This window comes from Physeter macrocephalus, chromosome 6, assembly GCF_002837175.3.
Source record: "Physeter macrocephalus isolate SW-GA chromosome 6, ASM283717v5, whole genome shotgun sequence".
Lineage (NCBI taxonomy): Eukaryota > Metazoa > Chordata > Mammalia > Artiodactyla > Physeteridae > Physeter > Physeter macrocephalus.
Window position 1 is genome coordinate 44576439 of NC_041219.1, and position 12095 is coordinate 44588533.

Consider the following 12095-nt stretch of genomic DNA (forward strand, 5'->3'; position numbering starts at 1 on the left):
GGTCCGGGAAGATCCCACGTGCCGCGGAGCGGCTGGACCCGTGAGCCACGGCCGCTGAGCCTGCGCGTCCGGAGCCTGGGCTCCGCAACGGGAGAGGCCACAACAGTGAGAGGCCCGCAAAAAAAAAAAGGTACAGTCATGCTAAAAGACAAGATGAACATCTTCATGGATGAGAGCACGAACACAAAACACATGATGGTAAGGAGGTTGAAGCTGTGGACCTTTGGGACTTTGGGTCCAGAAAAAGGCAGAGAAAACCAGGAGCTCAATTCCAGAGTGGTAAACACAGATTTAAAGTGACCATCCAAGATAGGAGTGTTGAATATGGGCTCTCACTGCTTGAAACTATGCCAGGCATTGAGCTTCACTACTTACAAAGGAAGCTGAAATAACCTGTCATCAGTCACAGCCCGGGACTATGGCTTCTAAAAGTAGTATACAAGCAGGTGAGAAGACACAAACTAAACTTCACTAGCAACTGAGCCACAGCATCCTTTGGTCTGGGGACCGGATCTGCAATATCTCTGACATGAGCAAAAGAAAGGAGCCCCAAGCTGCCCGGGTAGGTTCTGAATGTGCTACGTAGTCCCAGGTGTCAGGAGGAGGCAAATGAAAAACTGTTAAGCAGGAAAGGTTAAGGACACTCAGAGAAAAAGAAAGATAAAAAACTTGAGCCACTCAAGGAGAGCTTACAAACCAGTTTTCCAAAACACAGAAAGAAAACAACCCACTCCTGACAAAATGAAACTAAGAAATCTAAAAAGCATATAAAACTAAGTACATTTAGTTCTCAAAACGAAAATGGAAAGGATAGCATTAATTTAAAGAAATAAAAAAAACAAGAAGCCAAAACATGCAGAGATGAAATAAGTACAAATGAATATTCTGTAAAAAAGCAATGCAATAGCTATCAAAATCAAACACTTAATGGACAGGGAAAAGTCTAGAGTGGACAGAGGTGAAAGGAGAAGAAAATGAACTGGAAGATGGTTCTGATTAATTACCTAAAATGTAGCATGGAGACATAATGAAACAAAAAACTACTTTTTTTTTTAAGTTTTTTTTTAACATCTTTATTGGAATATAATTGCTTTACAATGGTGTGTTAGTTTCTTCTGTATAACAAAGTGAATCAGCTATACATATACATGTATCCCCATATCTCTTCCCTCCTGCATCTCCCTCCCTCCCACCCTCCCTATCTCCCACCCCTCTAGGTGGTCACAAAGCACCGAGCTGATCTCCCTGTGCTCTGTGGCTGCTTCCCACTAGCTATCGGTTTTACGTTTGGTAGTGTATATATGTACATGCCACTCTCTCACTTTGCCCCAGCTTACCCTTCCCCCTCCCCATATCCTCGAGTCCATTCTCTAGTAGGTCTGCATCTTCATTCCCGTCCTGCCCCTAGGTTCTTCATGACCATTTTTTTTCTTCTTTATTTTTTTTACAAAAATCTACTTTTAAAAGCAGCTGTTGGGGACAGACGGTTACTAGACTTAACACAGTGACTATTTCATAATGTATGCAAATGTCAAATCACTATGTAGTATACCTGAAACTAACATAATATTGCACATTAACTATATTTCAATAAAAAGTTTAATAAAATAAAGCAGTTGAAAGACACAGAAAATGAGAGATTAAGTGGCCCAATATATACCAAAAAGAAATTAAGCAGAAAAAAAAATGTCAAAGAAATAGAGAAAAAAATATTATTTGAGGAGCTATGTATGCCAGAATTAAAGATGTGTGTTCTTATGTGAAAGTACAAATAGGAGTAAGTAGGTGCATGTCTGGGAAGGTCAGAGAACACTGAAGAACAGAGCAGGTTCCAGTTCTGATTCAGTGGCCCCCTCCCTCAGGATCAAGCTTGGAGATACTATAAAGGGATGACATCAAAATGAGAATTTTTTGTTCTAATTCTGTGAAAAATGCCGTTGGTAATTTGATAAGGATTGCATTGAATCTGTAGATTGCTTTGGGTAGTATAGTCATTTTCACAATATTGATTCTTCCAATCCAAGAACATGGTATATCTCTCCATCTGTTTGTGTCATCTTTTGTTGAATATGGGCTCTCACTGCTTGAAACTATGCCAGGCATTGAGCTTCACTACTTACAAAGGAAGCTGAAATAACCTGTCATCAGTCACAGCCCGGGACTATGGCTTCTAAAAGTAGTATACAAGCAGGTGAGAAGACACAAACTAAACTTCACTAGCAACTGAGCCACAGCATCCTTTGGTCTGGGGACCGGATCTGCAATATCTCTGACATGAGCAAAAGAAAGGAGCCCCAAGCTGCCCGGGTAGGTTCTGAATGTGCTACGTAGTCCCAGGTGTCAGGAGGAGGCAAATGAAAAACTGTTAAGCAGGAAAGGTTAAGGACACTCAGAGAAAAAGAAAGATAAAAAACTTGAGCCACTCAAGGAGAGCTTACAAACCAGTTTTCCAAAACACAGAAAGAAAACAACCCACTCCTGACAAAATGAAACTAAGAAATCTAAAAAGCATATAAAACTAAGTACATTTAGTTCTCAAAACGAAAATGGAAAGGATAGCATTAATTTAAAGAAATAAAAAAAACAAGAAGCCAAAACATGCAGAGATGAAATAAGTACAAATGAATATTCTGTAAAAAAGCAATGCAATAGCTATCAAAATCAAACACTTAATGGACAGGGAAAAGTCTAGAGTGGACAGAGGTGAAAGGAGAAGAAAATGAACTGGAAGATGGTTCTGATTAATTACCTAAAATGTAGCATGGAGACATAATGAAACAAAAAACTACTTTTTTTTTTAAGTTTTTTTTTAACATCTTTATTGGAATATAATTGCTTTACAATGGTGTGTTAGTTTCTTCTGTATAACAAAGTGAATCAGCTATACATATACATGTATCCCCATATCTCTTCCCTCCTGCATCTCCCTCCCTCCCACCCTCCCTATCTCCCACCCCTCTAGGTGGTCACAAAGCACCGAGCTGATCTCCCTGTGCTCTGTGGCTGCTTCCCACTAGCTATCGGTTTTACGTTTGGTAGTGTATATATGTACATGCCACTCTCTCACTTTGCCCCAGCTTACCCTTCCCCCTCCCCATATCCTCGAGTCCATTCTCTAGTAGGTCTGCATCTTCATTCCCGTCCTGCCCCTAGGTTCTTCATGACCATTTTTTTTCTTCTTTATTTTTTTTACAAAAATCTACTTTTAAAAGCAGCTGTTGGGGACAGACGGTTACTAGACTTAACACAGTGACTATTTCATAATGTATGCAAATGTCAAATCACTATGTAGTATACCTGAAACTAACATAATATTGCACATTAACTATATTTCAATAAAAAGTTTAATAAAATAAAGCAGTTGAAAGACACAGAAAATGAGAGATTAAGTGGCCCAATATATACCAAAAAGAAATTAAGCAGAAAAAAAAATGTCAAAGAAATAGAGAAAAAAATATTATTTGAGGAGCTATGTATGCCAGAATTAAAGATGTGTGTTCTTATGTGAAAGTACAAATAGGAGTAAGTAGGTGCATGTCTGGGAAGGTCAGAGAACACTGAAGAACAGAGCAGGTTCCAGTTCTGATTCAGTGGCCCCCTCCCTCAGGATCAAGCTTGGAGATACTATAAAGGGATGACATCAAAATGAGAATTTTTTGTTCTAATTCTGTGAAAAATGCCGTTGGTAATTTGATAAGGATTGCATTGAATCTGTAGATTGCTTTGGGTAGTATAGTCATTTTCACAATATTGATTCTTCCAATCCAAGAACATGGTATATCTCTCCATCTGTTTGTGTCATCTTTTATTTCTTTCATCAGTATCTTACAGTTTTCTGAGTATAGGTCTTTTGCCTCCTTAGGTAGGTTTATTCCTAGGTATATGGGAGGAAGATCTAAATAGACATTTCTCCAAAGAAGACATACAGATGGTTAAAAAGCACATGAAAAGATGCTCAACAACACTAATTATTAGAGAAATGCAAATCAAAACTACAATGAGGTATCACCTCACACTGGTCAGAATGACAATCATCAAAAATCTACAAACAATAAATGCTGGAGAGGGTGTGGAGAAAAGGGAACCGTCCTACGCTACAGTGTACTCCTACACTGGTACAGTCACCAGGGAGAACAGTATGGAGTTTCCTTAAAAAACTAAAACTAAAACCATATGATCCTGAAATCCCACTCCCGGGCATTTATCCAGAGAAAACCATAATTTGAAAAGATACATGTACCCCAATGTTCATTGTAGCACTATTACAATAGCCAGGACATGGAAGCAACCTAAATGTCCATCAACAGAGGAATGGATAAAGAAGATGTCATACGTATATACAGTACAATGGAATATTACTCAGCCATAAAAAAGAACAAAATAATGCCATTTGCAGCAACATGGATGGACCTAAAGATTGTCATACTGAGTGAAGTCAGACAGAGGAAGGCAAATATCATATGATATCGCTTATATGTGGAATCTAAAAAAAAGCCTACAAATGAACTTATCTACAAAACAGAAATAGAGTTACAGATGTAGAAAATAAACTTATGGTTAACTGGGGGGTAAAGGGGGAAGGGTAAATTGGAAGACTGGGATTGACACACACACACACTACTATATATAAATAGATAACGAATAAGGACCTACTGTATAGCACAGGGAGCTCTACTCAATACTCTGTAATGGCCTATATGGGAAAAGAATCTAAAGAAGAGTTGGATACATGTATATGTATAACAGATTCACTTTGCTGTACACCTGAAACTAATACAACATTGTAAATCAACTATACCCCAATAAAATTTTTTTTTTAATGAGAAGAAAACCGTGAGGGGCCGCAGGGGAGATGGCGTGGCTATTCTGAACTGGTATGTTTGTGTGTGAGGGGGGTGAGGGTGCCTAGTTGGCTTTAGCCTGGGGCAGAAGGTGGCCTGTGCAATGGTTGAATAAAATAAGGAAGGAGTCGGTGGAATTACTGCCCACTCACTGCCTTGGAACCTGCTTGCGCACCTGCTGTGAGTCAGAGAGCTAAACTCCGCAGGGAGTGCTTCCGGTGAGTGCAGAAGCCCTGAGGAGGTAAGAGCACTCAGTGGGGACTGACTAGGTAGGCTTGAGAAGATGCTTCTTCACACTTCCTTTTCCAATCTCCCAGGGCAGGTGGTTTACAATTTAAGGAGTGTCTCCCTCTAAAGCTGCTTCTTCTTGGGGTGCTAAGGATAAAGCTCTAATGTGAGGCCTTGATCCTCAGAGTGAGGAATGATTAGCTCTGGTATTCTTGGAGGGAGCGGGGAGGGGAGACATTATAGACATTATAAGACATTACAGACATTATAAGTCTATAATTATTTTGCAATAAAAACCTTTTTTAAATGCGTAGAGAAAGATGGACTGTTCAAAAAATTGATTATTGCTTATCCACAGGGGGACAAATAAGATAAGATCCCTATCTTACAGTATATAGTAAAATTCTAGAGGGCATAAAATTTGAACACTGGAAGAAAAATTAAGACACCTTTATTATATTAGGATTTAAAAAAAGAATTTCTTTTTTCTTTTTTTTTTTTTTTTTTTTGGCGGTACGCGGGCCTCTCACTGCTGTGGCCTCTCCCGTTGCGGAGCACAGGCTCCGGACGCGCAGGCTCAGCGGCCATGGCTCACGGGCCCAGCCGCTCCGCGGCTGCATCGGCAGGCGGACTCTCAACCACTGCGCCACCAGGGAAGCCCCCAAAGAATTTCTTAAATAAGATTTTAAAAAGCATGAACTATAAAGGAAAACTTTAATTTAACCTTATTCTTATTTAAAATTCTGTATAACAGAAGACATCAAAAACAAAGTTAAAAGACAAGCACAGTTTCTCTTAGAACACAAGAAGCTGGAAAAAGCAAGAAAACAAATTCTCCCATAGGGCCTCCAGAAAGGAATACAGCCCTGCAGACACCTTGATTCCGGGACAGTGAGACCTGGGTCAGACTTCTAACACATAGAACTCTAAAATATTACATTTGTGTTGATTTAAAGGCACTAAGTTTGTGGTAATTTGTTAGAGCAGCAATAGGAAACTACTATAATGACTTACCTCTGTTGATTTCCAAGCATTAATCTTGAGGGGTAGTGTTTCCTGGGACAACACAGTTCTGCTAGGCAACTGAATGTCTTGACACTGCTCTTGTTTCAATCCTGCCTTGGAAGTGTTTTCTGTCAACAACATAAAGCTAAGATTTTACTTTGACAGAAAATAGTAATGTTTTCACATTAGCTCACAATTTTTAAGTTAATCACTTCTGAAGATCCATTTTGTCTACAAAATATACATCATGTGCCAATGGTTACCTATGAATATTAATCATTTAATATATCCCTTTATCATAATTGACAAGTTCAGACAGATTTTAAAAATACAAATTCAATTCTAGCCCTTTCTCCCGTCAATGATTCAATTTTAAGTTTTACTATTTGAAACATTTTTTAAAATAAAGTATAATATAGGGTAGAAAATAGAGTTTGAAAATGAAAATTACTCAAATGAAATTTTAGCAAAGCAGGAATGACAATTATAATTATTCTAATAATATTTAAAAGAATTTTATTACTGCAGTGTGAATTTCATGTGTTCTAGACAAAATTAGTCAGAAATGTATAGATTATTTTATAAAAAGAAACTTTAAACAAAATTTAAAAATTTAAACAAAAAAGAAATGCCAGTGAAGATAAGCTGATATATCTGTTTATATATTTTTGCTGAATTTAATGTTTTTGTAGTCTTAATATCACTTTCCTTCCTATGTTAATTACTATGTAAACAAAAGTATTAGCAACAACTATATTTCAGCATATTATTGGGGACAACAAAAAGCATAAGAAATCTATCTTCAAACTGGTATATGCACGCCTCTGGGGGTACTTGAAGACTTCCCAAGTCTAAGTAACTAGATAGCTTTATGGGCATAGACAGCTTTAAAGGACTCAATTTCCAGATGCACAAGTTCTGTTTATTCTTAACAAAAACTGATCTGCCTGAGAATGCAACTGTGTAGAAGCATCTGGCTGGTTCTTTCCCCTTTCCCTTTCATAATCAATTTTCTCCCACTTTACAAAGAAAGACATTTTCTTTACCCATATTATTATGGTGCATCTTCCCTTAAGATACAAGCATAATTGTCTCTAAGGCACCAACAATAGCAAAAAAGACTGGTATAGGGAAGCTTCCTTTAATCAAGGCATGAAAAACCCAAGGTAGAGCTTCAAAGTTTGTCCTGTCTTATACATATTTCTTTTAATCGCAAAGCATGGCACAAGTAACAGTTCTTTTGGTCCACACCAGGATGTGTGGTACTCAGATATATCCCAGTGTGGAGGAGCAGGACAGTTGATAACTTTCATCTAATGTCCTTGTGCTTTCCAACCCCCAGTACTGTCAAAGAATGCATCATTCCTGAGGAAGAGTCCCGTGACAGAAGAGCAGAGAAAGCATCAGAGGCAGGGGCACCTTATTTCACCAACGCAACATACTTAGGGCAAGGCTTCATGTCTTAGCTACTATCTTAAGAAAACTGAGGAGTGTGAATACAACCAGAGTGATGTCTGGTTACATGTTTATTTAAATAAAGTCAGATGTTTTCTGAAAGAAACTTTAAATCTGATTCTACTGGTTGCTTTCACAATGAGGGCCGACTTTGACAAGTAGGTAAATATGGTAAATATTCTCCAATAATTGAATGAAACAAATCTGCAGTTCTGAAGACTTGATGAAAATTCATTTAAAGCATATGACACAATAAAATCATTTTCTCAAAAAATTTTGTATTGACGGGTACACTGCAATTAGTGTTTTTATTTTTCCCACACACTCTGAGTATATTGGGTTAAATTAAAATGTAACCAGAATAATTAATAGTCATTTGATAAATTTCAGCAAAAAGGTTTTTGGTATTATTTCCAGAAATCGAGAACATAAATTGCTCCCAATGACTGTTTAACAAATCTTTTTCTAAGTGGGATGTTTCCAATCCTTTGCTTTCAACGACATTAAAGAAAGATCTAATCAAGTTAACAGTTGACGAGATGAAAAACATTTCTATAATAAATCACTATATAATTTTTGGCATATTATTTGGAAAGAATTCATAAAATTGATTGACACTGCAATAATAAAACACCTTCTATTCCCCACCCAATTTTAGGTGAACAAATCTTCTCAGCATTTACATCTCTAAAAATGTAAAACAGAAACATAATTTATGTTGAACCCTGTATATTTCAAGCAATAAGTAATATTCATATATGGGTAAATGAACAGTTCCATGTAGCTCATAAAAAATATGTCTTTCCAATAAAATTTTATTCTTTATGTTTAATAGATACTTAACCACATTTATGTGGTTGTTTCTTTTTTAAAAATTTATTTATTTATTTATTTTTGGCTGCATTGGGTCTTTGTTGCTGCGCACGGGCTTTCTTTAGTTGCGTCGAGCGGGGGCTACTCTTTGTTGCGGTGCATGGGCATCTCATTGTGGTGGCTTCTCTTGTTGCGGAGCATGGGCTCTAGGCGAGCAGGCTTCAACAGCTGTGGCACGTGGGCTCAGTAGTTGTGGCACGCGGGCTCTAGAGCGCAGGCTCAGTAGTTGTGGCGCACGGGCTTAGTTGCTCCGTGGCATGTGGGATCTTCCCGGACCAGGGCTCGAACCCATATCCCCTGCACTGGCAGGCGGATTCTTAACCACTGCACCACAAGGGAAGCCCCCATTTATGTGGTTTTGATCGACTGTGTACTAAAAGTAATTGTAACGGTAAGTCAATCTAGAAGAACTATTTTACCACTTAAAGCCTCTGGTCACAGACAATTTAGAAAAATAATTTCAGTTTATATACATATTTTATGTAGAGACAACTTTCAAGCATAAACATACTTTCTATCAGGATAAAATTCTGTGAGGGATGTGGAATAGAAATATGACTTCAAGGAGAAAAGGGAATGATGTACAATGTCCAATAATTAACGAAGACCATGTATTGTTTCAAATGAATGACTACAGATATGAATCACAATAGTATTTATATTCCTTTAGATGCTCTTAAATGACTCATGAAACAGTTTTGCTTGTTTTCTTTTCTTTTGTCTTTAATGTCAATATTTTGAATTATATCCTTTGCATTTACTATACTTAAGACAAAATTTCACATGTCAGTTAAAAATGTGTCAGGAGGCATATAATTTTTCAAAATCATTTTAGGAATTATACAAGAAAAATAGCCTGGTCCTTGCCTTCAAAAAGTTTATAGCCTGACTAGTGAGATAAGTCTAACATACAGACTTATAGGAAAAAATTAGAGGAGAACAATTACAGGTCAAACTTTCTTAAAATAACTAACTTTAGGAACAGAAATTCTAAGACGGAAAGAAAATCAATGTGTACCAGAGTAATCAGAAAGAGCCTCAAACAGGAAGTAAAATGTGAAGAAGGCTTTGAAGGATGGCTAGGATCCTGATAAATACAGAGGGAGAAATTATTCCACGAAGAAGGAACTACATGGGCAAAAGGAGCAAGTATGATATAAGACAAAGATGCTGAAGAATAAGAACTTTGCATTTATGGCCCTAACTTTTCATTTTCTTGTAACTTCACATGAAAATGAATAATTAAAATGAGCTTATTTTGGACTTGGAGATTTTATAAGTAATACCGGCAAACAGCAGTAGTTTGAGGCTTAGATCATCTATGTACTTTCAAGTGATTTAATGAGGAACTATCTTTATTATCACTCTTTGAGCATTCAGCAACAAATTATCCTTGAAATGATATGGACTTAAGTTTTAGACATCACAGAAGTAGATTAATAAAAATTTCAGGAAGTCAATTGTGAAGTAAAGTGTGAGGGAAACTGAAGAATAGTAAGGATTGTGAAAGAAAAAAAATATCTTGCATATTTGGAGATGCATTTTAGCCTAGAATAGCTAAAACGTTATAAGCCTATAATGAATTATCTTATGGAGCAACAAGGAAGGCAGTTAGAATATACTGAGTCTACAGAAATTCATTTAGAAAATTTTTTTTTAGCATCAGCACAACACTGGAAGTGAGGTGTGCTTATTTAAATTCGGTGATTACACAACATTGCTTTCTGGGTTTTCACAAGCAAATGGAGGGGGAGAACACACTTCACACATTTAGTTCCTTAGTGGAAATGAAGTACCTTGTATATCACAAGCTATTTATCAATCAAGACTGTGAAGTCACAGGCAAGGAGGACTAGTATGTGAATGAGAAACCTCAAAGGAAAAAGCGAAGATGCTGCAGGAAACGATGCTATTGAGTCATTCGAAGATGCGTGCTTAGATACCACGGCTGTAGGTACTTGGCAGAAGCTATCTGGAGAGAAGCTATAGATCTCATTGAGCCTGTATCACTAGATAATACCACAAAGCAGAACTGGTGAACCCTTTGATATTTCTCAGATGAGATATCAAACTGACGTTCAAACTATCAGACGTTAACAATGTGACAGCACATTTTGGAGTTGAAACCCTCCATAAATACCCAAACTGTTCTATGTATTATTTAGCATCTAATAGACATTGTTGCTATGTATTGACAGTGTCCTTTTAGGTGTAACTGAAGTAAACTAAGTCATTTACCTAACAAAATTAACTTTTAAAAATGAACAAGTATATCTATCATAGAAAATATTCAGTGGGCTAATGAAGAACCGATAAGATTTCAAAGCCTCATAGTGATTAAGTTTATATTTAACTTTTGCAGAATCATGAGTTTGGAACCTTACAATTTCATTATCTTGGAGCAAACTTACAGAAAAGATGCAAGAATAGCACAAAGAATTCTCATCCAGATCCACCAATTGTTAACATTTTGTCCCATTTGCTTTATAATTCTTTCCTCATTTATGTACGTATCTTTGTCCTATATTGTAAATCTTGAGGCAAAGCCATTGTTGTAGGTTGGATTCCCCAGGAAATAGACTCCGAGACCCAGATTTGTACGAGGGGATTCATTAGGGAGTACTCTCAGAAACCACATCTGGGAGTAGTGAGGGAGGCAGGACTGGGCCAAGGGAGAAATTAAACTGTGTTGTGTTTGCAGCAGAGGCCTCAGCCAATCCTACTAGGAGCTCTGGGGCTGGAATGGCTCTTCACCGTTGTCCTGCCTTGAAGCAAAGGGGACAGCCCACTTCCATAAGTCATTGAAAGTAGGTTCTCTCAGGGACAGGGCATGATCTTAGGGGTAAAGAGGCTTTCTTTAGCTGTTGGGAATTTGAAGAGAAGAACTCAGCTGAGACCCCTCGGGCACCAAGTCTCCAGCTGCCGAGGGAATAAGTGCCTTGATCTTGAAGTGGGAATGTGGGAAACACCACAGCATCGACTACATACAGCACCTCTGTTATTCCGCTTTATTACTCTGCTCCTATTTACTCATGACAAATACTTCATAGGCACAGGAGATAGAATGTGAGTATAAAAAATCTTTTTTGAAAGGTGAATTTTGAAATTAGTGGGGAAAAGCATGTTTTTTTAAAAAAATGAAAACAGAGAAGGGATAAAGAATAAGAAAGCAGAGATGTTTAAGTAGATTTTTAAAATTAAATTGGAAATAGGTAGCTAATAAATAATGAGAAAGGACAAACTTTTGTTTCAGGAGATCTTAAAAAGGGAGTTGAGGCAATTTTATTTCAGCATTTTGCTAACAATAGCATACACAATTTGAGACACTGCCAGTAGTTCTTACTCAATAATAATGGTAAACTGGAAAACCCACAACTGTATTATATACTCAGCTACAGGGACAAGAAGAAATAAACAGTCCCTACAAAAGCAAGTCTAAATATTCAGTAGCTGACTCCTGGGTTAAGGTAACATAGTAAAACTGCAATACAGAGTTTCCATCACAAAATATTGAATACTTAATGAGATGTTTTCCTTAAAAGTCAAAACTAATCCATGGGGCTTCCCTGGTGGCGCAGTGGTTGCACGTCCGCCTGCCGATGCAGGGGAACCGGGTTCGCGCCCCGGTCTGGGAGGATCCCACATGCCGCGGAGCGGCTGGGCCCGTGAGCCATGGCCGCTGAGCCTGCGCGT

At 37.7% G+C, this 12095-nt stretch overlaps 1 protein-coding gene across 1 annotated transcript in view; it reads right to left on the reverse strand.

The window, feature by feature from the left end:
- ENTHD1 (ENTH domain containing 1) overlaps nt 1–12095 on the reverse strand; it is a 94012-nt gene that overhangs the window by 53804 nt on the left and 28113 nt on the right. Inside the window, exon 3 of the mRNA XM_007102329.3 lies at nt 6084–6202. Coding sequence (XP_007102391.2) covers nt 6084–6202 — 119 coding nt within the window. The remainder of the gene's footprint in view (nt 1–6083; nt 6203–12095) is intronic.